Raw genomic sequence first — 27770 nt, forward strand, 5'->3', positions numbered from 1 at the left:
CCCCGCCTGGCACCACCTCCCCCATGAACCCCCCTCACTGGGCAGGGGAAAGCCCCCCCTTCTGTTTGGGGTGAGGGACTGGGGGGGCTCTCCTCGTAGGGGTAACACCCCCGTTCTCCTGGGGAGGGATCCCTCCCTTTGGGGAGTAAGTGAGGTGGGGGATGGGAGACCCCTTCCCCTTTCTGGAGAGGCAGGGTTCTACCCCTTGACCTCCCGCCCCCTTCGCGCTGCGCTCCGTGGCAGGAAGTTTGGCCCGGCCGCCTCGCCGTCCGCCGGGCCGGTATCCAAGGCGGGCCGGGAGAGCGGCCCTTAGCAACGGGCCGGGATCGGCCCCCGGCGCCATGGCAGCAGCCGCCGCCGCAGCCCCCACCGTCTTCCTGCTCATGGTGAACGGGCAGATCGAGAGCGCCCAGGTAAGCGGGGGCCGGCCGGGCGCTCGCGGTCGGCAGTAAAAGGACGGGGCTCCCCCAGGCCAGTAACCTTGTCTTCCCTTTCTTCCCAAGTTCCCAGCGTTTGACGATCTCTACTGCAAGTACTGCTTCGTCTACGGCCACGACTGGGCCCCCACCACGGTAAGTGCCCCTCGAGCCGCCCGCTGCATCCGCCCTGGGCTGTGCCTCCTGGAGCCGGGGCCCCAAATCCCCTACCACCCGGCTGCGTTGAGTTCAATAGGTTAGACTTGTGAGTATTGGACATGGAAGCTCCCTGGGGCAGGGACTCTGTTCTGTGTTTGTACAGCACCTAGCACAATGGGGTCTTGGTCCAGGACTGGGGCTCCTAGATGCTACCCTAATACGAATAATACAAATAACTCAGAAAATGCACACAACAGGATTTGAGGGAGGGGGATGACTACGAGTGTCTTTCCCTTTGTTGTCTTGGAAAGGTGGAGTGGTCTAGTGCAGGGGTTCTCAACCTTTTTCTTTCTGAGGCCCCCCCCCCCCCAACATGTTATAAAAACTCCACGACCCAGTTGTGCCTCAACTACTTTTTTTCTGCATATAAAAGCCAGAGCCGGCATTTGGGGGTAGCAAGCAAGGCTATTGCCCGGGGCCCCACAAAGCGAAGTTGCTCAGGCTTCAACTTCAGCCCCAGGTGGCAGGGTTCAGGGCCCTGGGCTTCAGCTCCACATGGCAGGGCTTCGGCTTTCTGACCTGGGCCCCAGCGAGTCTAACACTGGGCCTGCTTGGCGGACCCCTGAAACCTGTTCGTGGCCCACCAGGGGGCCCCAGACCCGTGGATGAGAACCACTGGTCTAGTGAATTGAGCACAGCCCTGCGAATATATCCTGAACTCTAATACCATCTCTGCCTCTGAATTTTGAGCAAGTCATTTCACTTTTCTGTGTTTTATTATTCCCTCATTTAGAAAATGAGATGAATTATTCCTTCCCCTCTTCACAGAGGAAGTGCAGAGATCTATTAATGTTGGTACAGTGCTTTGAAAAACTAGAATGCTGTGTATGTGCTGTGTGTTGTTGGCATAGTTATACTTATCCCTTATTTTGTGGTTTACATATTCAAAACACTTCTGTTAGTTATTATGAATCCAGTCAATGCTTTTCATAAATGTTGATAAGATTAGCTACTTGCAAATTAGTAGGAATAAGGGTCAGATTTTAAATGGGTTTAATTTTGCATCAGTTTGTACGCCCAACCCTGCATTTGCACATGCAAAATATTGTATGTACAAATTGAAGGGAAGAAGCTTTGGTTATTAAAAATGTAAACTCTTTGGTGCAGGGACTGGAACTTGGCCCTGATGGTCTGTTTGTAAACAGGCAGAGAAGTTTTATATTCGCTATAAGCATATGCACTTTCCACTCTGTACTGTTAGTAAATATCAGCAGCTTGTATTTGTACAATATGTAAGCTCTTGTTTTAGGGTTTGGAAGAGGGAATATCTCAGATCACCTCTAAAAACAGAGATGCACAGCAAGCCCTTGTGTGGAATTTTCCAATTGACATCACCTTTAAAAGTACCAACCCCTCTGGCTGTAAGTAAACCACAAAGAAGATGTATGGCTGAATACAGGTATTTGGTACATGAAGATTGTAGTTCTGGAATGGTAGGCTGAGAGTCCTTTGATGCATCTTCATAGCATATGCTGGCATGACCTTCTGAATGAGGGAGACTACGTTCCAGGAATTGTTGGAGAGTCACAAATATGTGTGGTTCTGCATGTCACCTTTTGCCTTGTGAATGAAGGAAAGCCCAACATTATAGATTAATTTTTGACTTTTGTTCTATTGAGTCCAGTTTGTGTTTTCTCTTGATGGTGCTTTTAGGCAAATCATTTTTTGAAGTTTCCCAAGATGAAATTACTGTGGGCTACCCCTTTATCATTTCTGGCAATTAAACTTGCTTGGAATAGATTCTGTGCACTCTGAGGGGTACCATATTTCTTTTAATCTTTTAAAATTACCTTTCCTGAATGAGACTATTTCTTAGAAACCAGAAAGCTTTACTTTAATTCAATAATACAATTAGCACTGTTTGCTTTCTTATACCCACTGGCTTTTAGTTCCCTAATACAGGTAAATAAATACATTTTTGGACCTGCAGTTCTTGACACTTGCTTTCAGGTAATGTTAAATAACAGTAAATTAGGAATGAGTTTAAGAAATTATAGGGCCATCTCCATCCCCTTCCTTGTCCTTGCCCTTATATTAACTCCTATTTTCTTTTTAAGGGCCACAAATAGTGGTAAGTGTCTATGGACCTGATCTTTTTGGAAATGATGTCGTCCGAGGTTATGGAGCTGTTCATGTTCCGTTCACACCTGGAAGGTGGGTTAATGATGGTTATTGTTTTGGTTTCAAATATTCCTCCCAAATACAATTTGATCTCAGCTCCCTCTTGTTGTATTTTCTAAAGTAAAATAATCAGAGCCAAAATAAGTGCCGCCCAAGTGTCTCTCTAATTTGCTTACACCATAGGTATGGAATCTATTCTCTGGCACAAGCCTTGGTCACTGGACCTGAGCCTTGTTGCTTTTTATTTAGTGCAGGTTTAGTTTTAATTTGTGGATGGGGGAGGGCAGTTGAACAAACTGGTCCAGATCCTCAAAGCGATTGAGGCACCAAACCCCCATTGCTTTCAGTGGGAGCTAGGCACCTAAATGCCTTGGAGGATCTGGGCCTGCAAGTCTTCACTTCAGCAGTGTCATGTCTGTCGGGGGGACTGCACCACTTTGGGTTTGAAGGTGCTCCTCTAGCTGGCCTCTCTCTTGTGCCCTTTGGAAGTTCCCCATGCAAGCTGTACATAGGAAAGTTTGAGTTCATTACTTACAAGTTACCTTTTGGATATCTCACATTTTTTAAATCTGTATTTGGACTTTCATTATCATAATAAATACAGGAGTATTGGAAATTGGCATTAGGTGTATTTCATCAATAAGTTCTCTCTCTCTTTATCAATTCCGTTTCAGTCATAGAAGAACCATTCCTATGTTTGTTCCAGAATCCACATCTAAGCTGCAAAAAATTACAAGGTAATAATTAAAGGTGTCGTTGGTAACATGCGAAAGGACATTTTTGTTTTAATTGCTGGTGTCTCTGACTACTCAGTATGTGCACAGACTTGTGAGTTTTTGTAAGGTTAAAGACATTCCTGTGAGTTTCATGGACAATGTGGCTTTATCCCTCAAAGCTTTACTCTAAAATTTAATTTGCTGTATTCCTGCCAAGATAGACCTATGTCTTTTTGAAAAGTAGCCACCAAATGATAACAAGGCAAACAACCACACGTTCCCTTCTATTCTCTGAAGCTTCCAAAAGAAAAAACATTGACACCGATGAAATTGCGCGAGTAAGAGTTCAAAGCAAACTGGCTTCCTACGTAGAACTGAAGTAAACGCGTTCATTTCTTTCTAGAATAGATTTCACTAGTATTACACTTATTTTTCTTCATGTAATTCAGCAACATCTGCTGCAGGAATTACTCCATAATGAAAACAATCATTATGAGGATGCAGAATGTTAAGTACAGCATAATATGTTTTAAAAATATAATTGGACTGTTCCACAAGGGACATTTTTACATTCTAAGAATGAGTGTCTGAATTTATTGGTTGTAATCCGTTCTTTTTCTTGAACGGTAACTGCCTCTTTTACCTATATACATGAATTTTTATTGTTTTTCTCCATCATTTTTCCCCTCCATCCTGTCATAAAATATCAGTATTTAAGAGCCAGAACTGATGGACACCTTGGGCTTCACAGGAAACGCTTGTAGAAAATAGGACATCTCATATCCAGCTGCAGTGGGCACGTGGTTAAGGTGTTAGTCCTGAAACCCATTGGGATGTCTTTGTGCACATCTGAGTCCTGTCCACAGTAGCTCTGGTTTAGGGAGCAGTGTGTCCTAGTGGGTAGAGCACTGGACTGTGTCTCAGGAACCTGGGTTCTATTCCTGACTTGGCCACTGGCGTGCTGGGTGACCTTGGGCATAGGCGCCGACTCCGTGGGTGCTGCAGGGCTGGAGCACCCACAGGGAAAAATTAGCAGGTGCTCCGCACCCATCGGCAGCCAAGCTCCCCCGGCACCCACCCCCTCCTCACCACCTCCTCCCCTGAGCGTGCCGTGTCCCTGCTCCTCCCCCTCCCAGCACTTCCCTCCCACCACCTAACAGCTGTTTGGTGGCGCTTAGGGCTTTCCGCGGGGGAGGGAAGGGGGAGAAGTGGGGACATGGCACACTCAGGGGAGGAGGCGGTAAAGAGGAGGGGTGGGAACATGGGGGAAGGGGGTGGAATTGGGGCAGAGCAAGGGTGGGGCAAGGGCGGGGCCAGGGGGGGGGGGGAGTCGAGCACCCACGGGGCAGACGGGAAGTCGGCGCCTATGACTCTGGGCAAGTCATTTCACCTCTGTGTTTCAGTTTCCCCATCTATAAAATTGGCATAATGATGCTTATCTCCTTTGTAAAACACTTTGAGATCTATTCATGACAAGTGATGATAAAATTCTGATGATGAGAGCTAGGAATTATTATTTAATTGAAGGGGACCTGGGCATTGAAATCCATTAGGCCGCTATGGAAATCAGCCTCCCTGTGTAAAGAATGGGTTTAATTTTAAAAAAACTCTTGAGTTACTTGGAAGTACAAGTCTCATTGACAGTCACTTACGTGCTTTTGAAAATTCCTTGCAATGGCAATAATTTGCCCCATTTTACAGTTGTGGAAATCTAAGACACGGGGACTACAAGACTTGTCCTTCATTGTGCAGCAAATTAGGGTCAAGACTGTCATTAGAATCCAAATTTTCTCTCTCCCAATGTGGGCTGTGGGAAGGGCGGGCCGAGGGATGTGCTGGCCGCCCTTCCCGCAGCCCCCATTGGCCTGGGACGGCGAACCACAGCCAGTGGGAGCTGCGATCGGCCGAACCTGTGGATGCTGCAGATAAACAAACCGGCCCGGCCTGCCAGCGGCTTTCTCTGGCGGGCCACATGCCAAAGGTTGCCGATCCCTGCACTAGACCTAACAGTATACCTGCTGTAAGAATCTACAATATGCTTGGCTACTGTGCATCTTGTCTACTTAAAAATCTAATCTGTTTGAGTAACTGTATTCCCTTTTGTGCAATAAAATCAGAAGGCAAGGTGCATTCAGTCCGTAGCCATTGATCTTGCGCTGCAGATGGCTCTTTTATTGGTTTTTAGTAAATTGTCAGGTGACATCCTGATAATGACGCATTGATTGCTGGAAAAACTCATATTCACTCTCCCTCCAACTGGTTAATTCTGAATTTCTGCTACTGACCAGCTGTGGTGGGTGGAAATTACACATTGAAACAAGCTGTAGATGATTAGTACATTGTCAGAATTTGGCTTCTTGAAACTGGTGAGGAAGTGGGACTGTTAGAGGTTTCTTGAGCCCCAATACTACTGCTCCTGTTATAAACTTTATTTGTTCTGATTAACTTATATTAACTGTTGCATGGTACATGTAATTTGGTATGGCTTTTTGCAACTCTGTTAAAGGAATGGCTCTTTGAGGTCATGTGCAGCTGGTCTAGACACTGCATTGTGCAGTGAATCCAGATTTGGTCTGTCTGTTCTTCAGAATTGTTCTAAACTGAATTGTCCACTAGTCCCTTCCTCCTTGTGCGGGAAAGGGCCACACACATTGGCGGAATTCCCTCTAGTCTGTCTTAGTGAAGATTCCATCATTCATACTCCAGAAGTAACTGTTTTCTCTGAGCTAATTGAACATTTCAGACAGATTTGTCCATCTACCTTAAAAGCAGTGATCCAGAGGGGAAACATTTTCTAGAGTCCTAGAGTTCGTTTGTGAAATATCACAGGGTCCTGAGTTAAATTCAGCTGTTGTAATGTCTCTGACAATAGAGCTTGAAATATACCAGCCATGCAGGATAGAAACACCTTATGGGATGATTTGGGCTATTTGTTGAATAGGCTAGTAGTGCATAACGTGGAGTTAGGATGTAAAGTAGCCGGGATATAGCTGAGTTTAAAGAGAGAGAGTTGTAATCAGGTAAGGCAGGTTAGCCTCTGTATGTTTTAATAAACACATCAATGTAGTATAATCATGACAGCACTGCAACTACTTCTCTTTTTGCCAGATGAAAACTTCTGGCAGCAGAGAACAAACTGTACTGCCTCAGATATGTATATTAAAGAAAGAAAAACTGGAATTCTTCCCAAAGTCTGGGCAGCTTTTTAACCTTCAATTGGCCTATTATGGCACTGTCCGTATATTGTGTTAGAAATTGCATTATGGTAGAGTAGCGTAGCAATGCGATAGATCATGGGGATTTTAAAATATGAGTGAAAGGATCAGGAGGGGAGGAAGGAAAGCATTTCATAATATTTCGATGGCTGAGCGTTTCCTTTATGGGGCAGCTAGAATAGAACCAGCGGTGTGAGGACTTACATTATTTTAATTTGTGATCTGTGGGCAAATTTAAACCCTGGTTTACTGTGGTTAATCAAAGAACTTCCACTGAGAGTAAACACTTCCTAATTTTAGCATGCTAATCTTTAACGATCAGATTGTGATAGAATCACAGACACCTCAACATTAGTGGTCCTGTACTCCACAAGTAAGTAGTGCCATTCATTTCAATAGGACTTCTTGCAGCATAAGATATTACTCAATGTGCCTGATCCAATGCTCAATGAAGTCAACAGAAGGACTTGCTTTGCATTCAGTATACAGTGTGAGCAGGTGTATCGCAATCTGTCCTTAAATTAGTCTTAAAATACTGCTGTAAATAAGTTAGCCAAAGGCTTTTATTTTCTGTAGGCCAGCCACCCACCCAAAGGATGATCTATAAAGGAATGGTGCAGCATATACTTGCACAAATTTCTCCTGAATGAGGACTCATGGACATAACTTTTTCCCTGTCCAATGTGTATTTGTTATAGCTGTTAGGTCCGTCCCACCCCCGATCCTTAAAATTAGGTGTTATTAAAATATCTTTGACATAAACTGACCCTCCCTAACCCAGAAATAACTTAAATTTAACGTCTGACGAAGTGGGTATTCACCCACAAAAGCTTATGCTCCAGTACGTCTGTTAGTCTATAAGGTGCCACAGGACTCTTTGTCGCTTTTTAAATTTAATAGAATGTAGGTGAAATTAGGAAAAAAAGGAAAACTGGTCAATAATCCAGAGGTGACATTTTTCTTTGATCAAAGTAGATAAGTAGCAAGGGGAAAAAAATGTATCAAGCTTTAAAAATTCCTACTATGAACGGGGGAAACATTTTTTTTATTTCTGTGCATACAATGAACCTTTCTTATAACAATTCTAAATGCTACCAAGTATGACACATCATTGAGTTGTTTTCTTTTCTCCTTCTCCAAGTTGGCTTATGGGAAGACATCCAGAGTTCACTGACCCAAAAGTGGTAGCGCAGGGAGAAGGCCGAGAAGGTAAATGATCAGGAATTACTGTCTCTAACTCCTCTATGACTATGGACCAGTTGTTGGCCAGTCCGTTTCTTTGTTAATGCTTTAGGAGGTTAATTGAGTGTATTAAGAACAACCACATCCTGGTATTCTGTGGGACATCTAATGACTGTTCAACCAGCTTTACTGGCTAATGGTGTTGTCCTCCTATTTCTAGTGATCACGGTGCGATCCCAAGGCTTTGTGACCATTTCCTTCAATGTGGTGACTAAAGACATGAAGAAACTGGGCTATGACGTAAGCCCATCAGACATGCAGAACCCTTCAGTGGTGTCTCTTACAGATGGGATTCATAACCATTGAAAATCTCCCCCCTGCCCTCCCCAATCATTTAAAGGCACACGTGGGAGGCGAGCACAATACTTGTACTGATTTTCTATTTTCATATGACAGCTCAAGCCATAAGGTATGTTGCAAAATACCTTTCTATCATAACCTTTTGTACATTTTTTTAGTTAATGAATAGCCAGTTTACATTTGTTTTTAAAAAATGGTTTCATGTATTCCAAACATCAGTGCAGGCCTAAAATTGTTTACGAATGGTATTGAAGTGGTAGTGGGAAATTCAGATAGCAATACCGTCCAAAAGGAAGGGAATCGGTGACTATTTCAGTGGCACATTCATGCACGTTCTTCTGCCAAAGCAACAAAAAAGTGGTTTGTTTTAGGGGGAGGGGGAAATTCACAGAGAGTTAAGTGTTTAATATCCCCTTGCTTCATGCATTTACCTCTCATTGGCACCATTGAGATTTAAGTGCAGCGGTTGAGGGAGAAATAGATCTCAGTGTGAGGATCTGGAAAAGAGCACACAGCCTGAGTAAACAGGACATGCACTCAGCCATAAGCAATGGGGAATCCGCTGGCCCACCTTGTTACAGATCCCCTCTGCTGTACGGGATTGCCAGGAGTAGCAGTCAGGGCCACCTCTTCCTGGTTATGCAACTTTCTGGAATTTGTGCATTTTCTTTGTAATTGCTGAAAGTACTTCTCCCCTTGTCCTCTTAGCCCAGCTCTTCCATTTGCTTCATTCCACGGTAAGCTAAAGTAATAACTCTGTGATGATGGCAATGAAATGAGTGTGCTATCACAAATCCAGCGTTCTAATGACAGTCCAGGATAGGCTGTGAGGCAGGTAATTGTTTATATGGGTCCTATGCCATGGCTTTCAGTAACCAACAAACATGGTAAGGAAAATAACGTGCTGAATTTCAAGTTTGATTCATGAAGGTTTTCCTCACTGTTTGTATAAGCTTAGAAATTGTCATCATGTTGTTTCTTGTTACAGTACATGGCAACAGCTCCAAAGCTAACACACTATTCTCAGCAGGCTGCAGTTTGAGGGTACAAAGAGAGGCCTTCATTCCGAGGATATGTCTACACTGCAATAAAAGAGCAGTGGACAAGGCCGCAGCTGGCCTAGGTCAACTGACTTGTGCTACGGGTCTATAAGGTTGCTGCGTAGATGTTTGGGCTCGGGCTGGAGTCCTGGTTCTGAGACCCTGCAAGGGGGGTGGGTCTCAAAGCCCAGGTGCCAGACCGAGCCCAAACATCTACGCTGCCAATGTTAGCCCTGCAGCCCAAGCCTGAGTCAGCTGACCCGGCCGCTGAGACTCAGTGCCGCGGGTTTTTTACTGCAGTGTAGACGTACTCTGAATGTCCTCCCTTCCCTGACCTTTCACATGACTGTCTGCTAAGCTGATACTGGAGCTCTGCATTTGGATTGAATAAACCCAAATAGCTAAATATTTATCTTTTGTGTGCTTTTTTTTCCTTAAGGGAACCATTTATTAGTCTGAAGTAACACAAGCTCTAGTCTTCTTATGATCTTTCCACCATCCTTTGTGTCCAAACTACAGAACTTAAATCCATAGCGAGACGTGATTATTTAGTCAATTTGAGAGACTATATTTGGGTACATGGTTTGCAAATTTTGACTTCAAATACCATGAGAAGACCAGACTTAATATTATTTCACCCTATTTATAAGTCACTGAAACATTAAAAAGCCTTTGGAAAAACAAGCACAAAGAAAAACAAATTTTGAACCACTGCACATCCACAGTAATATTAAATAAAGCGTGCTATTTATAGTACTAGAATTCCTTATGCACGTAAACCTGTACACTATGAACACTGTGTTTTGTAAATATAAATGATGAAGATCTTGTAAAGCACCTTGGAATTTTGCTCTGTTCCTTAATCATTTTGTACTTTTATAAATGATTTTACAAATGTATGGTGTACAAATTATTTTTCATACATCAGCTCTTGTTCTCTATCTTCATTGTGCTTTTTGAATTATAACAGTAACACCCATTATAATTAGCTGTTCTACAACAAAGCCACAACCGAGCTCAAATTAATCAGACTATTTTTCCTGTTTATTGGCTGCTGTAGGAGAAAGAGAGATTGGTTTGTTTGTTTTTTTAAATAGCTAGTCAGTTACAATGGTGAGGGTAGCCATACAAGTACCTTGATGGACCAGATTTGAAATGTATGAAAAGCAGAGATAAATAATGTAGCACAAGTGAAATATAATACACTGGAGATTTTTACTCACTTGAGATGATTTAACATCCCTGTCCAATTAGAGCAAAATTGCATGATGATTCTATGTATAGTACCCTATTAAACTGAGGGAAAAAGTCCAAACTTCACTCTCACAGTGATACAAGGAGTTTATTCACATCCAACACTATAGGGCATTGTGGATACATGAGCTCGTATAGTTACAAATTTTAAGGGGATTTCGCATACAAATTTCACATAAAATAGTTTGGAAGTTGCCATTTATGTTGTTCATTGTTCCCTCCTCCTGTTTCCATCTTCCGCTGTCTTTTCTTGGCTGAGATAGGTGAGGGCTCCTTTGGCTAAGGCAATAAGAACGTGCCATGCTCTCCAGGTAAAATCATGACCTGATGGATTGAAATAATTCTCTCTTGGCATTAATGACACGCAGGAGTTAACCACTCTAAACTGCGGGGAGGGAGAAATATTTTCCAATTCAATGTATTTTCAAAAAAATAATCTAATCACAATACCTCAGAGACAGTGTCTGCATTTCAGCTGATACTGTAAGTGTGTGTCACATTTGTCAGCTACATTTTTATTACGTTCTCTATTAATCTTTGTGCTTCTTGAGGGTCCCTCAGTGTCCTGGTAGACTCTTTAAGATCATCCCATTCTTTTAATCCTTTCTTCAAGATTGGTGTCCTTTGCCTTTAGTAGGTAAGCACTTCAGCGCAGGGACATTTCAATGTCTGGTAGTTTGCCTGTTGTGCTGCACCATGTTCGTGTCTTGTGCTATCAAAATACCAGTTACAATGACTCCTGGCAAATCCTAGAACGGCTACTCCTGGGGGCATTCGGCACCAAAAAAATAAAAATTCTGCGCACAATATTTTAAAATTCTGCAACTTTTATTTGTCAAAATAATATGACATAATCACACCAGTTTCAATTATTTTGGTAATTTATTTCAAAATACCTGTCAGCAAGTATGCTTGTAACAATACACACACACACACACACACACAAAAATTCCCCCAGGAGTAGAATTAAAGAAACACTTATGACAACCCAGTTCCTGTTTCTCTGTCCCCTTCCCCCACCCCCAGAGCCCAGCTGGGGGGCCAGACAACATCTCTCCCCCCAGAGCCCAGCCACAGGGTGCCCCCTTGCCCAGATAACTGCACCCCCTCTCCCGCCACAGAGCCCAGACACCCCCCCTTCCCCCTCCCAGAGCCCAGACATGGTTCTCCCAGCCCAGGGATCCAGAGGGAGAAACAGCCTGATGCTTGATCCCACGCTTGCATGGAGTTTCCTGTGCGCTGCCATCACCTTCTCTCAGGGCATGCTGGAAACTTCAGCTGCCAGAAACCCCCTAGCTCCCCCCCCCCCCCCCCGGTGTCTTCTATGTGCAAGCTGGGCTCAGCCGGGTCCAGTGGTGGCCAGCAGCACTGCAGCCCATTTGGGGGGGCAGAGGGAATTCTGCACACACAATGTTCATTTCTGCAAAATTCTGCATTGCACAGTGGTGCGGAATTCCCCCACAAGTAACCTGCAATCAGTGTCACTCCTTCATTACCTGTAGGGGGGGTCAATACACTTGGCTCCAGAGACTATGTCCATTACCTCCCCAACTTCCTCAGCCGTAAGCCCTGGAAATCAAACCAAGATCGCCTGCATGCATATGCTAAGGCTACATCTACACTACACACCAGCTGTTGGTGTGTAGTGTACATCTCGCTACACGCCGCAGTGAAAAGCAGGCTGCGTCCACACTGCAGTGTGTAGCTACCTGTGTCAGTGAAGTGTGGAAAGGCTTCAGCAGCTCCCCGCTCCCTTCTCTCCGCCCCTCCTGCCCCCCTGCCACCAGAACCTTTCCCTGCAGGTGTGGGAGGTGTGACTTAGGCAAGTAGGGAGCCATGTTGGTATGTACTCAGGTACACATCTACACCCTTCAGGTGTGTCTTTACTCTTCCCATCTACGCAGCTCCTCACCGTTTCCACTCCTGTTTATCCCTATGCCAGGAGGACTACCCATGTTTGTTCTGTACACACTGCTGAACGAAGTCGCAATGTAGACATACTTTGTGAAGAAGGGTACATGCTCCACTGAGGACAGGGAGAGAGGCTTTGTTCTGATAACATAATGAGGATAAGGAAGAGAAGAGACCACACCCCAATGCCCAGAGGGTGACAGAACAGAGTCCTAGACACACACGCATTATATTTAATAAGATAGTTACAGTTTGCGAGAAATCTATTGAGATTTCATCTTTGCAACTAGTACAAATTTACTAAACATTAAAGAAGTCTTGTTATAAAAAGGTCACCGTACTATAATAGATACCTAAAGCCATTTCACTCTGCTCCCTCCTCAGTGAGTTGGAACACTGCCAGTGATTTTATCTATTAGATCTGCATTCTCTCTGTCCCAATGAGCTGGTCACCTTACTACCACCAACTGTGGCTGTAACCCTACGCTTACAGACTGATGTCATCCAGACAGTCAACGTGCAGGATTGCTAATTGTTAACCACCCACAAGGTTAAAAATACACATAGCTCGAGCCAATCAGAAACCAGCATGTCCACCCTGCCACCAATGGGAGCAGCATTAGAAAAATACACTTTCCCCAAAGCCAGGTGGGTGTTCAATGAGCTTCAGCTCCATAACAACCGAACCAGAGACCTTAAAGGTGGATAAGAGCGACATTGGCCAGTGCTGAATCCTTCCCTTCAATGTACTCTTGGGTGCTTTGTCAAGTCAGGTTTTAGTGGCAGTGACTCAAGCAATGGGCTTTCCAGTACATCCCTTACACAATGATCATCCCACCCTGGAGCAGGTCTCGCTGTAAGGAATTCTTTATAGTCCGCCTCAATGATGTTCTCCAGTTCACCCCATTACTCCTGGATGTGTGCCTTAAGACAAGGCTAACCCCTTCTTTTTGTCTACAACCTCAAAAAGTTTTTACACCTATTTGTACCACCTAGCCATCACTCAGCTAAATCATGCAGGTTACCTCTAAGGAACCATGACCGAGAGAGCGATACAATTGTCTATATTATGAGCGTATGTCATGCTAAGATCGGTCTCCTGATTTGGCCCAGGACTTATTTTCACAGAGGGACTGACTTTCCCAGGGGCATGTCTGTCACCTCTTCTGGCCTGCTGGCCTGGGCAGATTGCCTTCACCAGGTTCCTTTGGAAAGTGTCACTCAATACAATGTATATGAATGGGTTGATGCAGCTGCTTGCGTAACCCAAGCTGATAGCTACATTATAGGCATAGAGGAACATAATGGAGGGCTGGGTGACTTTGAGATGGACCAACTGCAGGATGTAATAGGGCGCCCAGCAGATAAAAAAGGCAGAGCAGATGGTTATTGCCATCCGCATGATCTTCTTAGTCCTGGCTCGGAAGTTTCTCTGGGGCAGCGGCAGCACCTTGCATGAAATGTGCTTCTGTATCTTGAGGTACACAATGCAGATGACTGAAAGCGGGATGACAAAAGCCAGGAAGAACTGGTACAGCGTGTACCAATAGATATCAACTGAGAGGTTGGGTAGGATGATGCCACACCCAGCTTTGCTGCCAGGCAGAACAATGGACTGGGTGTACATGAACACCGGCACAATGGTTAGGAGCGACAGCAAGTAGAGCAGCAAGATCACCAGGGCGGCTGTGCCGGGGGTGCGCATGTAGGCAGAGCGGATGGGGTGTACTGTGGCCAGGTAGCGGTCGATGGCCATTGCCGTGAGGATGTACGTGCTGGCGAACTGGCTGTTGGCATCTAGAGCAGTGATGATGGTGCACATGGTAGCCCCGAAAAGCCAGACCCCATTCCCTAGGAGCTGGTGGATAAGCAAGGGCATGCCCAGCAGGAACAGGAGGTCTGTGATGGAGAGGCTCACGATGAAGACATCTGCAGTGTTGTGGTTTCTCTTGGGTCTTTTGGTGATGGTGTAGATCACAATGCTGTTCCCTACAGTGCCCACCAGGCAAATTATGCCAAAAATGACAGGGAGGACGATGCTACTGTGGTCTTCCATTTCCCTGGTGCCTGCCGAGAAAAAGCACAACATATCATTTGGCCACACGCCTCCCAGGTAGAAGACGGAAGGGTTGTGAGCCATTCCTCTGTGGATCCATCCCGCTACACATACATTACTGGGAATTAACTAGCGAGAGGCAGAATAAATAAGAACCAACCTCAGCTTCCCCCAGAGAATCAAACCAAACCTGCTTTGCGGTTGGAAAATGTTTAGGGAGCCTTTTAACATGATTATTTCTTAGCTGTATGGTATAGCAGGCCCGGAAGCAGCAGATACTATTATTTTGGGGGTATTTCCAGCCTTATAGAAAGCAGGCCCTGTTGGCAATTGCATGAGAAAAATTGTTCTTCCTGTCTCCTACCTGGAAAATGGACCTTTTCAAAGGTTACTGCAAGGCAGCTCTCCTGCCCTTCCCCCGCCGCCCCGGGATGATCATCTGCCCAGCTCCCTAAGATACCAACTGTGAGAGCACTTTGGAACTACCTCTGCCCTGGCATAGAACTGCAAAAGTCTATGAGGGCTGTTGGTGACGTTTCAGCATCGCGCCATGAGCGTCCAAGATAAATCTTCCGAGGATGTTCTCGAGGGAGGGGAATATTCAAGGTCAGCTCCTCATCCTTCTAGCCTTAAATTGTTCCTCCTGTCCCGAAGTAGCCTTAATGGATGAGCGTTCGTTCATCCCCCCACGCCATGCGCTACTTGCTGGCCACGCTACTTGCTGGCCACGCTACGGCACCGCCAGCCTTCTCTGGCTTAGCACAGCAAACGCAAAGTGACGTCGTAGCCTGCAGACACAGGGAGCTAATTGGGCACATCAATGAGCTGTCGCCTTTGAAAAATGAACTTTTGACCAGAGCCAAAATGTCAAGTTAATTAAAAATAAAATGCAAGCCGCATCTGTCAGAGCAGACCCACCTCCAGCCCCGTGTGCTCGGTGCAGGCAACACTTCCTGCCCGTCAGCCTGACCCATGCTAATCAATCGCTGGTTATTCCAAAGGTGCATGATAGCTTTGTGCCCAAAGGCCAGACCCAACTGCCATTGGAAGTAGCTCCCCAGCCTTTGCTAGGAGCTGGATTGGGCCGTAAACCTGGGTTCTTTTGGTCCTGACTGATTAGCATCTCCAGGAGACTGTACTGTCATCATTTAATGCCTTTCACAGCATCCGTGTTTAATCAGCCAGTAATTATCCTCCATCTGAGAACATTGTTACTTCAGAATGGCTAAAGATCAAAACAAAACAAAAAACCAGAGCTGCTTTTCCTTTTGAGGTGCAGAAGATTAGTGTAAAATGGGCCCTCAAGTATTCTGTTGGGTTTTGGTTTTTTTTAATAGAAGAAACAAACTGTATTTTCCTTCATAAGTCAAGTATAGTCCTCCTTTAGATACGGTTTTGCTAATTGGGCAGCTGACGACAATAAGGAAGGGGCGTCAAGCAAAGAAAACAAAGAGGCTCGGGTTCATTGCAGAGCTTTGGCGAAGATAAACCTAAGAAGCAGGAAAGAGGTGAGTTTACGAACCGGCTCGCTTTTATTAGCCAACCGGCACAGCATATCTGGGGCCAAATGTTCAGGCAAGCGCTAACCCCTGTGCACTCAGATGACAAGCTTCTAACACCCATGAGACAACTTACACATGCAAATCCATCCAGGGTCAGTGTATGTCAATCCTATGTCCTGTGTGCACAGAAAGGTATTATGGTGACATGTGTTTTGGGCATAGGGATTGAGATGACCCGCTCTACTGTCACCAAGAGGTCATGAAAAAAAAAAACCCTCAAGGGCCACTCTGACTGACGTGATGCACTTTAAAGGGCCTGATCCGAAGCCCATTCAAGTCAATGGAACTTCAGTGGGTTTGGGATTAGGCCCAAAAGACGGGGTCAAATGCTTACGGGACATCCTGAAGCATTCCCCTTTAGCCTGCATCAACTAAAAACACTGAAAGGCTGGCGCCCACACCGGTAGGAGTGCAAAGCTAGCATTCTAATGCCAGGCGATCCTTCTCCCAGGGGAGCACCATCTCCCTCTGCACCCCAGAGCTTTCAAGGGCAATTCCTGCTTGCTGTGGTTCAAAGCTCCCCCCTCCCCCCGCCAATAAACAGCAGCTTTCTAACCCTCTGTTCCATCAGCCAGTTAAAAGCTTGAATTGTGCCATGAAAAAAAGTCACCAACGCATGGATTTGTTCAGTGATTAGGGATGGGGAAATCAACTGGCAACTCATTGGCTACAGCACTTTGCTTTTAAAGGGCCTTTTACACATTAGCTGCCTGGCAGGGCGGAGAAGGGTATACTTGAAATTGACATTGGCCTAGCGATGTCTGGCAGGGGCGTGAAAAATCCACACCCCTGACACATGTAGTTAAGCCAACCTAACCCTGGGTGTAGACAGAATTCTTCCATCAACCTAGGGGAGGTGGATTAACTACAGCAATGGGAGAACCCCACCCACCACTGTCCCGCGGGTCTACACTGCAGCACTCCAGTTCTGCAGCACTGAAACAGAAGCACAGGGAGGGTAAGGGCCAAATCTTCAAAAGTGGCACTCTTTGAAATTCTGCCCTAGGTCTCCAAAGCTGAGTCCCCATCCCCCACCCCAAAAAACCTGAGACACCCCCAAATTAAGGGCCACTTTGGAAAACATGGGCCTAAAGGACACTGCAAGTCAGTGCCAGAGCCAGATGCAGGACCCAGGAGTCCTGCTGCCCAGTCCTTGTATGTCTATCGGTGAGATGGTGAACCAGACCCCCAAAAAGCCCCTGAATCTGTTAAGTCTGTGAAATGGGTGAATCTCTCCCTTCAGCCATTGTCTCAGCCAGGACACTTGGGCAAGCCAGGAGCTAACTTGTGGTGTCAAACACCAGGCCCTGTCTATGCAGCAGAGCATTTTCAGAGGTGCCGCCAGCTGTTTGTGACATGATTAATCACCGTAGTTACATAATTGTTTTTCTTAGTTAGTAGAAACTAATTACATGGTTTAAGTCCATAATGCCATCAACACTTGCACTAATTACATTGCTGGGAGGTGCAATTTGGGCCACGAACACTCTGTGAAATGTGTGTGCACCGGTGAAAGTGAGTGAGGTCGGGGGCAAGTGAACGACAGAAGGAGGGGGGATGGAGTGAGCAGGGCCTCGGAGAAGGGTTGGGGTCTTGGGGATGGGGGCAGGTCAGGGGCAGGGCTAGGGTGTTCAGGTTTGTGTGATTAGACAGTTGGCAACACTACTCCCAACCCCAGGCCCACCTCCAGCTGTGGCCCCAATCTCAGCCCCTGGCTCCCAACCCAGCCACGGCCCCAGTCCCAGCCTTGGCCCCCTCATCCCTGTCCATGCTCCCTCTTCCACCCCTCCCCTGGGAGCCATGGCCCTGCACCCGGCTCCAGTTCCCGACTGTGGCTCCCGGGGGTGCATTGTGACAAGTTTGGGAACCACTGAATTAAAGTGTAACCTTTAATTAAAGATTAGTTCACGTGACAAAACCTCCAGGAACACAGCCAACCAAAACTGGCAACCCGATACGGCAGACGCTCTTGTCTGCACGCCCTAGGAGGGGAAGGCAGCCCTGTGGCATGCAGCCCCCTGGAGTACAATTCGTAATATCCTGTGGCACAGCATTTCCTACGGTGAGTAGATGGCAGATCCAAGCTAGGGTAACAGGTCAGACTCTGAATCCTGGAGCCAACCCACCCCCTCAAAAACAACATTAGGGGTGTTTGAAATGCTAGCCCACTTACGGATGGAAATTAACACCCTCCTTGATATTTCCAAAGGCTGCTACTGTGAGTAACGCTGGTAGCTGGGTCTGGGTGAACGGCTTGGCCAGGATACGTGCACATTTCTCATGGCAAGCGAGGCCCCTGGCTTTGACAAATAGGCAGAGGCAGGGCCGGTGCAAGGAAGTTTTGCGCCCTAGGCAAAACTTCCATCTTGCGCTTTCCCCCCCCCCGCCCCCCCCCCGCCCAGCCCCCCCCCTCCCCTGAGCCCCACCCCCCCCCCGCAGCAGCTCCCCATCCCCCAGCCCGGGGATCCATGCGGCAGCTCTGACCCAGGGGTTCCCCTGGGCTGCCGGCGGTGCGCTGACCCGGGGAACCCCTGGGCTGCCGGCGGCGGCTCAGACTCCCTCTCCCTCCCAGTGCAGCGGCCACTGTAAAACAAAACAAAACAAAACAAAATTGGGGGCGCCGCTTTTTGGTGCCCCCAAATCTTGGCACCCTAGGCAACCGCCTAGTTGGCCTAAATGGTAGCACCGGCCCTGGGCAGAGGAGAATGGCCGCGTGGCAAGCGCAGGACTTGGTTAGCGGGGGGCTGCAGGGCAGGCTTGAGGGATATCAGCAGAGCAAGATGTGGGGAGACCAGGGGGCTCCATGTCCGGGTTAAAGCGCACTGGCAGAACTGTTGAGGCGGGGAGCCCAGCACTGGAAACCCGGGGGTTCAGATTGAGGGGCATCAGCAGAGCTGTGTGTGGGGAGCCCAGAACTTGGTTCCTTGCATTCCTGAAACACCCTTAAATATCAATTAACAGCCACATCAGAACAGTGTTTCCATTCAGCCCCCTGTACTAGCCCACAAACAGAATGAAACGGGAGATGCAGGAAAATACATGGTCACCTTACCCGAGCCTACTTCAGTAAAGCAACTTCTATTGCTGGTTCTGATGATTTTGCCAGAGGTAGCGTGTAACCCTTGACTGAGATGACCTGCCCTTCCCCATATGGGTGCACACAGCTTTCCTGCGCCTCCGGAAGGCTTGTGGCTGCTAAAGAAGTAACAAACTGCCAAGCCAGTTGTTTCAGGTCAGAGAATGTGACTTCCAAGTTCCAACAGCAAAACAAGCCCTGATATTGTTGCATGAGAGTGGCAGCTGGTTATAGTCAAAGGGTGAACTTCACTCCTTTGCAGAGGGCCTGCAGAAAGACTAGGCACCACTTCGCTCCCGCTTTATTGCCCAGGACTAGCACAAACGTAGAGGTTGGATTAGATGTAGATAGCGCGAGACCAAACAAATACAAACAGACCGGGATCTTTGCCTGACATCCCAGGGTTACTTTGGAATGAGTTGAATTCGCAATATTTCGGCGGTTGTTTTCCACTCCTCCAGCTGCCGCCGCATTTCCTGGCTTTGGCTGGGGCTGGGAGCACAAGACACCCCCAAACTACCATGAGAATGTCTCAAACATTTCCCCCTCCCCATTGGGAGGTTTGGATGAGCTTTCAGGAGCATCTGATCATTTGGTCCTTCTCCCAACCAGCCCCACACCTCTAGGTTCAACTCCATTTACTTAACTCCTCCGCAGTGTTTGGGCAAGGAAAGACAACACGTGTGTGATTTGCAAGCACACCTGCTTTTACCTGATTTACCTGGGGGGGGAGGGGGAATCCATACCCCTGAGCGTTGCAGTTAAACTACCCGAATTCCCGTTGTAGACAATGCTATGGCAATGGGAGGGCTTCTCCCATCGCTATAGCTACCATCGCTCGTGGAGGTGGAGTACTATGCTGCCAACAGGTGACGCTCTCCCGTCAGTGTAGGTAGCATCTTCACTGAAACGCTACAGCGGGGCAGCTGCATCAGTGCAGGCGTTGTAAGTGTGGACAAGCCCTAAGTCTGCGCCTCCACATACAGATGTTATTTGTGGGTGTGTACCTAAACTCATATGGGCCTCCTGGATGCCCTTGAACAAGTCACTCACTGCTCTGTGCCTCGGTTTCCCCAGCTGTAATATAGGGATAATGAAACTGACCTGCTTTGGGAAGTGCTTTGAGCTCTCCTAATGAAAAGTGCTAGATAAGAGCTGGGTCATGATATCCAGGGCCTAAATGGCGTTAAACGTGTGACTTAAAATGCCCAATGCCAGGCCACAAGAAGCGTTGAATACAGAATGTTAGCTCTGAGGCAACATTCTGGCGCCAGTGATTGTGTGGCTGCAGGCAGAGTGTGGCTGTGCGTGGACAGCGCACGCGTGTGCAGATAACGTAGCCGATACACGGCAATCTCACTGGGACAGCAGGTAGCCGTGTGAGTGACAGGCCGCAGCACAACGTCCCGCACACAGTGACATGTCAGATATAGAGCCTGGGGGCGGGACAGGGAAGGGAAAGAAACACAAAGCGAAAGGAAGGCCCTTTACCTGTCCAAGGTGCAGCTGTCACGTTGGACTCATTCGAACCCCACAGGTTGCTGAAGAAATCGCTCTTCGGCTCAGCCATCTCCCTAGGATTCAAGAACAAGCAGCCATAGATGAGTCCAGGAGCTGGGAGTCGCTCAGTAACACTACAGGCTGTGGTCTAACATAAGTGCCTGGTCCTTACTCTTCATGCCACTTTCCCCAGAGGACGCCAGACGACTCGGCTAGGATCTATACACGCAGCGATAGTACCCGAGCCATGGTTGACAAGGTGATCGCACCATTCACGATGGCTTTGTCTACACTCGCACTTGTGTCGCTCACGGGTGTGGAAAAAACACACACCCCGACCGGCGTACGTTTCACCGACAAAAGCACTGGTGTAGCCAGCCCTATGTCGGCGGGAGATATATCTACTGCCGCTTGTTGGGGGTGGTTTAATTATGCCGGCGGGAGAGCCGGGCTACACGAGAGACCTTACTGTAGTGTAACCATAGCCTAATAGGCACTTACTTTGGAGTAACGTCACCATAGAAAAATCTAAGCACACTAGAGCAAGCCACCTACATAGAAAACAGAACCGGCTAATAATCCATTAGCTCTTTCATAGTTAACTGTCTCACTGCGCACCGTTTAAACCTCTCTATGTGTGTGTGTTCTTTCTTACTCTGATCTATTGGTTTAAGGTACTTTGAGTCATCACATGAGCCCAGAAACATACTTAGTCATCTTTCCCAGTGATTAAAGGCTATTCTTCGGTATAAAATATATTCTCAACTATAGGGAAGCTTACAAAAGATGGGGTGGAAGGCTACTCGCAAAGAACCAAAGCCACAGTGACCTTCTCATTTAGAATAGTGCTTTTGTCTGCAGATCGATTTGCGCTGAGCTATGCTTTCATTTAAACATATGTAAATAGCTAAAGAACGGATTAATCAGCCAGAAATGATTTGGCCTGGAATAGACACTGTGCTTCGCAGAGGTGAGTGCCCTGGGGTATCTGCGGTGTGTGGCGTCGGTGATTTAAATGGAATAGCTGTTACGGTTGGCATGGGCGCTACGTGACGGTTAGCACCAGTGCTTAAATGAACTCTGCGTGGTGGGTAGCACTGGTGATGACCGCGGGTGATTACATGGGCTATACATCATAGTTAGTGTCGGTGTCTGCATGGGATGGGTGGCCCGGAGAGCATCAGGCACAGGACAAACTCAAAATGTTACAAACTGCACTAGGCTCCCACCCCGTTCCTAATCTGCCCTCTCTAACATGGGGCTGTTATCGGCCAGCAAGGCCTTGCTTGTAAAGAAAAGAAAGCAATTAGCAATACCTGGGAAGCTGCTTGGTGCGTCCTCCGTTATTCTCACCAGTGGCCACGGCTGCTGCTCCCCTCCCGATGCCTTGTGTGTCTTGCTGCCAAACAGAGCTGCTTTGCTAGCGCTCCACCAGCCAATAAAATAACAGCTCGGCTGGAGCGATGCTAACACAAACCTGCACAAAGCTCGGTTCCCACTAGTCCGGCAGTGGTTTGCCCCCAGGTAAAAACCTTTGGGCTTGAAACACCCACAGGCCGGGGGTGTTTTCATTAGAGAGCTTTAAAGCAACAGGAATAATTGCTGTACACAGGCGTCACCGGCAGATCGAGGTAGAGCTATGGGATGCAACCACTTTCTAGCCCCCCAGGCTGCGCTCGGACCCAGTGCGATACAGCAGCTGGGATGGGATGGGGTGGAATACTGTCCGGTAACAGCGCCTTCTCTCCAAGGATGCGAACATGCTTTAAGGGACAGCCCCATCGCCGTGCACTGCGGGGGAGACGTGCAGGCCACCAGCACACCGCACAGCACCTGGGGTTTAAGAACAACACATCCAAACAAGCTCCACCCAGCGCTGTTTGGCTCCCGACGCGCCCTGAAGGGACTCTCTGGAGCTGGCTCTGGGAGGACCCTTTGGTCCCAGGCCACGTGGCATCACAGGGTCTGTGAGGCCGGTCTCCACCCTCCGAGCGCGGCGAAGCAGCCCCCAATTCAAATCCCTGCTGTGCATGCCTGGGAGCAGAGACTTGACGCTAGGTGTTCCCTATCCCAGGGGAGGGCTGTGACCACCAGGCTGCTGGGTGTTTGTGGGGGGGGGGAGGGGGGCCTCTCTTGTTGAAGCTGTTCCGCTTTGTATTAATCGCTCCTTGCGCTGGAACGAGAGCGGGTGAGTACAGGCCAGCAGTTTGGGTGCTCCCGCGGGAGAATCAGGTCATGTGCCTGCTCCATGGAATAGTTACGTATTTATAGCAAGTGGAACAGCTCAGATGGAGAGAAACCCACCCCAGGCTTACCCAGAGGTGCCAGCCCTTGCTTCTGCTCAGGGAGGCTTCAGTCCCGGTTCGCCCAGCTGAGTGGCCTAGCCCCTGGGCTATTGGTTTCCAGGCTACGCACACCAGCCAACCCCAGAAATCCTCACTCCGTGCAGAGCCCAACCTGGGAAACTTGCTCTGAGACCACCTGCTGGCTCGGGCCCTGCTGTGGAGACAGGGAGGGGACCACCAGCTCTGAGACGCCCAGCAGTGCGTAGGCATGAGCTAGAGCTCTGAGCAGCTTGTTAGTGGCAGGACGGCATCAGGACATCAAGCGGCTTTGCACGCTCCTGCCAGCGGAAACGGGCACCTAGGGGTCTCTTTAGGCACCTACAGGGCCAGGCAGCCGCTGAACGCTGGGTTTGAGAACATCGGTGGCCCCTAAATGGTGATTTAGGCGCCTGAAAAGGATCTAGCCCTAGGAGCCGTAACGCTGCAGCCTTTCTGGCCAATGCGGGCCTGTGGCTGGCGTGAGAAGAAGGCTGTTGTTGTGGTAGCCATCTTGAGAGGTGTATTTGTAAGCCCTCCATCTCTCCATCACCTGGGGGTGGACTCGCCCCCACAGGAGCTGATGCATGTGTCAGAATGGGCCCCAAGGAGCTGTAAGCAGAGGGTCCAGTCTGGGGCCAGAACGTGTGAGCGGCAGCTCATCCCAAGCCACAGGTCAAACACTGCAATACCTCAGCGATAGTCTGGCCTGGCTCCAGTTAAGGCATGTGTATGGGGCACGCCGGGGGGATGAACGGGGGGGCTGTTTGAGAAGCCCCACACCTGGGACTCAGAGGGTATTGAAGGGAGACCGTCCTTCCTGCCGCTCGTCAGGGGTGGGGGCTGCTGGTGGGCGTTGGTTCGTTTCTATCGCTGGCCTCTCAAAGCCAGGGCAACCTGCCGGCTGGCGCATTCCTCAGCGAGCAAACAGGACTCCGAGCTAGTCTCACATTAGCCGCACTAGCCACTGGCACTAGGATTTAGTCCCTGTAAAGTTAGGTGGAAGAAGGGGCTCGTAGTGAACGCATGGGCCCAGGAACCTGGGATTGTGCCACCGAGGCGTTATGTGATCGCGGGCAAATCACGTCCCCTTTCTCTGGGCAATGAGCCCCGTGATAATTACCTGGCTCAGGGTGATGCATTTAAAACCCTGGGTGAGATTTTCCCCAAATGGTTCTTAGCAGCCCCGGTAGCAGCCCCTCCCAGCAGAGGTTATGAATTTAAATACCTGTTCCACTCTGCATGCCCACAGCTGTTTGCAAACCTACCGTTGGGCTCACCGCAAACCTCACCTTCACCTCTTGCTTATCCAGCTGCTTTGCACTAGCTATCGGCAGAAAGCCGGTGTAGTTGGCTCAGTTTGACTCGCTGCCAGCCCCAGCTCACGCTGACCCATCGTTCCCTGTGCCACGCACAGTTTGGCTGGCCCTGAGGATCCGGTCCAGGGCGCCCTCAGATCTGCTAAGCACGTCTTGCTATGGCAGTGAAAACACGCTGTGCTGAACTCTACCTGTACAATCCTCCCGCCACCTGAATGGCCTTCGAAGGAGTGACAGGGTTCAGGGCAAACCACCAAGCTCTAGGACCTCCGCTATGCCAAGCTGATGGTGGCCTGTGAGAGGAACTAGCGACACTGATCCACCTCACAAACACACACATGCCAGAGAGACACGTCTCAGCCTGGGTCACGTTCACAAGCAAACGCGGCAAATGTCTATAACTGAGGCACTTAGAGCTTCGCTGGCTACGACGGCCTTCTCCAAAGAACGTCCAGATGACGTGTCAAGTGCTCCAAAGGTCTACATGGGACTTATCGCCCGTCGTTGGATGGGTCCCGCTCACATGCTGCGTGTGCAAGGACGCACCGTGCCGGGATTTAAGTCTGAAGCTGGGCACTTGTCGGGTACATAGGGTGGCCGTGGCAGAGTTAAGGTTGGTTGGGTGGCTTTAGCTGTACTTTGCCCGGCTTTCCAAGGGTTGTTTTTATAAGGGGAGCCTTGATTTTTAATTTCCTGTGTTTCTAACATGCTCGTGAACTACATGCTACATTTAAGGCCGTGTTTACAAGCTGAACGCTGCATTAACGTCAGCATACAGAGCTGCCCGTAACCCGTTCCCGCAGCCTCTCGAACGCACAGATTGAGGGCAAGCGAGTTCCCAGGGGTCTTTGCAGTCCCAGCCTAACCCAGGTGCCCATTATCGCTCCTCAGCCTGGCTTGTGTGGCAGGAGGGAGTGGGTGGTAATTTTCATTGACGGAGCATCGTTAGTCTCACACGTCGCTGCCCAGACTCTGCAAAGGCGCTGAGCTGCGTGGAGCCCTGGAGAGCGAGGCCACGAGTGTCCACCGGGAAGACGGCCCAATTCCCGGGCTGGGTTTGCCAACTTTAGTGCGTAGCAGGGCCCGAGACCCGGTGCATTTTCAGGTTTCTCTTGGGACGTTGGGTCAGTGTCCAAAGCTCGGTTCTTGCTTGGGCAAAGTTCCCAGGGAAGTCAAAGGGGGTTTTGCCTGCACAAAGACGAATTGAAAACTGAGCAAGACTTCGTAGCAAGGGTTGGCCTAGCTCTTTGCACACCCCAGGGGCTCCTTGCACCCCCTTCCCCATGGGATCCCTGGGTGCCACCCTCCCTTCTCCCTCTATTTCAGGAACTCACTGCAACGCCTCCCCGCCTCCCTCATGCCAGTGGCTGTGTGTGGACCCCAGTTCCCTTATCCCCTATGGCTAGGGCTCCATATGACTCTCTCCTTCCCCCATACCAAGTTCCCCCTATTTCCCTGCACCAGGAGCCGTGTGTACCCCCCATAGCAGGGGCTCTTTGTTCACCCCCATACCAGGGTCCCCCAGTTGTCTCCCCTGCCAGAGGTTCTGGCTGCACCAATCCCCCAGTCCCCTCACCTCCATGCCAGGGGCTCTGCATGGTCGCCTGTCCCAAGGTCCCCAGTTTTCCCTTCATGGCAGGGGCTCTGTGTGTGCCCCCATTGCCCCCTGCTCTCCATATCAGGCTCCTCCATTCTCCCCACACACACACACCGCTGCCAGGAGCTGTCTGCGGAGTTGCTAGTAGAATTCAGCCTCCCTGAGGTGCAGTGTCCTACCCACTAGGTCACGCTGCCTCTATGATTAGCAGACCAGGCCCTACAGGGAGACTGGCCGGTGCCGTCATGGCAGTCCTGCATACCGACCCAGGACCCACAAGCGCCGTGGTAACAAAGCTGGGTGCTGTGGGGTAGGCGTGTCGGGGGGAGGGATAGCTCAGTGGTTTGAGCATTGGCCTACTAAACCCTGCGTTGTAAGTTCAATCCTTGAGCGGGCCACTTGGGGATCCAGGGAAAATCAGTACTTGGTCCTGCTCCTGAAGGCAGGGGGCTGGACTCCATGACCTTTCAAGGTCCCTTCCAGTTCTAGGAGATAGGTATCTCCATAAATTAAAAATAAAAGTGTTGCCACGGGCCACGTTCTCCTAGGATCATCCCCTCTCTTGGGTTGCAGAACTGGGAAATCTGTGAGGGTGAGTCCACCCGGCCTGCTGCTCAGTTTGAGGGGCTCAGGATCAACCCAGAGGACCTGTTTTTTTGTACCTCAGAGGTGGCAGCCCCAAGCTACAGTTAGTTACTGAGAGCTCCTGGAAACTGGGTCAGTAGCTGGCCGGGAGCCCAGCAACGCACCAGATCCGTGGCACTTTTATAACAGGTGGTTTCAAGGGGCTCTCGGCCCTTTCCAAACATTAATGGACTGTCCCGTCAGCTAGGTCAGGAAGAGCAGAACACAGCTGTCGTGGCTACTGGGCCTACGCTCCAGCCAGCCAGGGTGCTGCAGGAAGTGACGTGGGTGGCTCAGGAGGGGACAGGCTTCCCTCAGAGACCCTCCCAAGCCACGGCGCTAGGGGGCATTGCACAGACAGTGGAGCTCTCTTTCAGCCCCCCTGCAATGTTCTGCCACTTCCCGGGATAAAACTGGATTCAGCGGCCTGTCCAGAGAACCCCTAACCTCTGCCTGGCTCTGTGTCCTTCTCCAGGCTGCTTCCCGGGAGATCATAGAATCATAGAAGATCAGGGTTGGAAGGGACCTCAGGAGGTCATCTAGTCCAACCCCCTGCTCAAAGCAGGACAAACCCCCAACTAAATCATCCCAGCCAGGGCTTTCTCAATCCTGACCTTACAAACCTCTAAGGAAGGCGATTCCATCACCTCCCTAGCTAACCCATTCCAGAGCTTCACCACCCTCCTAGTGAAAAAGTTTTTCCTAATATCCAACCTAAACCTCCCCCACTGCAACTTGAGACAATTACTGCTTGTTCTGTCATCAGGTACCACTGAGAACAGTCTAGATCCATCCTCTTTGGAACCCCCTTTCAGGTAGTTGAAAGCAGCTATCAAATCCCCCCTCACTCTTCTCTTCTGCAGACTAAACAATCCCAGTTCCCTCAGCCTCTCCTCATAAGTCATGTGCTCCAGCCCCCTAATCATTTTTGTTGCCCTCCGCCAGACTCTTTCCAATTTTTCCACATTGTTCTTGTAGTGTGGGGCCCAAAAGTGGACACGGTACTCCAGATGAGGCCTCACCAATGTCGAATAAAGGGGAACGATCACGTCCCTCGATCTGCTGGCAATGCCCCTACTTATACAGCCCAAAATGCTGTTAGCCTTCTTGGCAACAAGGGCACACTGTTGACTCATATCCAGCGTCTCGTCCACTGTAACCCCGAGATGCGGGCCCACAGGATCTCTCTCTCTCTCACACACACACACTCTCTCTCTCTCTCCCCCCGCCCCCCGCCCCGGAACTGGCATTTACTTGGCAGCTGATGAGCACTGTTGAGAA

At 49.0% G+C, this 27770-nt stretch overlaps 2 protein-coding genes across 2 annotated transcripts; one reads left to right on the top strand and one right to left on the bottom strand.

The window, feature by feature from the left end:
* The first annotated feature begins 263 nt into the window (after positions 1-263).
* Positions 264-10166, top strand: B9D1 (B9 domain containing 1). The gene is made up of 7 exons (XM_034784499.1): positions 264-413; positions 504-572; positions 1885-1996; positions 2693-2789; positions 3431-3493; positions 7829-7896; positions 8090-10166. Exons 1-7 carry the CDS (start codon positions 342-344, stop codon positions 8233-8235), a joined length of 627 nt encoding a protein of 208 aa, XP_034640390.1. The 5' UTR covers positions 264-341; the 3' UTR covers positions 8236-10166.
* Positions 10167-13341: 3175 nt separating this feature from the next.
* On the bottom strand, positions 13342-14574 carry LOC117883827 (melanin-concentrating hormone receptor 1-like). The gene has a single exon (XM_034783622.1). It carries the CDS (start codon positions 14572-14574, stop codon positions 13462-13464), a length of 1113 nt encoding a protein of 370 aa, XP_034639513.1. The 3' UTR covers positions 13342-13461.
* Between the last annotated feature and the right edge of the window lie 13196 nt (positions 14575-27770).

Source organism: Trachemys scripta, chromosome 10 (genome assembly GCF_013100865.1).
Source record: "Trachemys scripta elegans isolate TJP31775 chromosome 10, CAS_Tse_1.0, whole genome shotgun sequence".
NCBI lineage: Eukaryota > Metazoa > Chordata > Testudines > Emydidae > Trachemys > Trachemys scripta.

Bases quoted from the DNA above. Each gene is read 5' to 3' on its own strand.
- B9D1 (XM_034784499.1), top strand. From the start codon at position 342: ATGGCAGCAGCCGCCGCCGCAGCCCCCACCGTCTTCCTGCTCATGGTG. The intron at 414-503 runs GTAAGCGGGGGC...TTTCTTCCCAAG, and splicing joins GGCAGATCGAGAGCGCCCAG to TTCCCAGCGTTTGACGATCT. The intron at 1,997-2,692 runs GTAAGTAAACCA...TTTCTTTTTAAG, and splicing joins AAGTACCAACCCCTCTGGCT to GGCCACAAATAGTGGTAAGT.
- LOC117883827 (XM_034783622.1), bottom strand. From the start codon at position 14,574: ATGGCTCACAACCCTTCCGTCTTCTACCTGGGAGGCGTGTGGCCAAAT.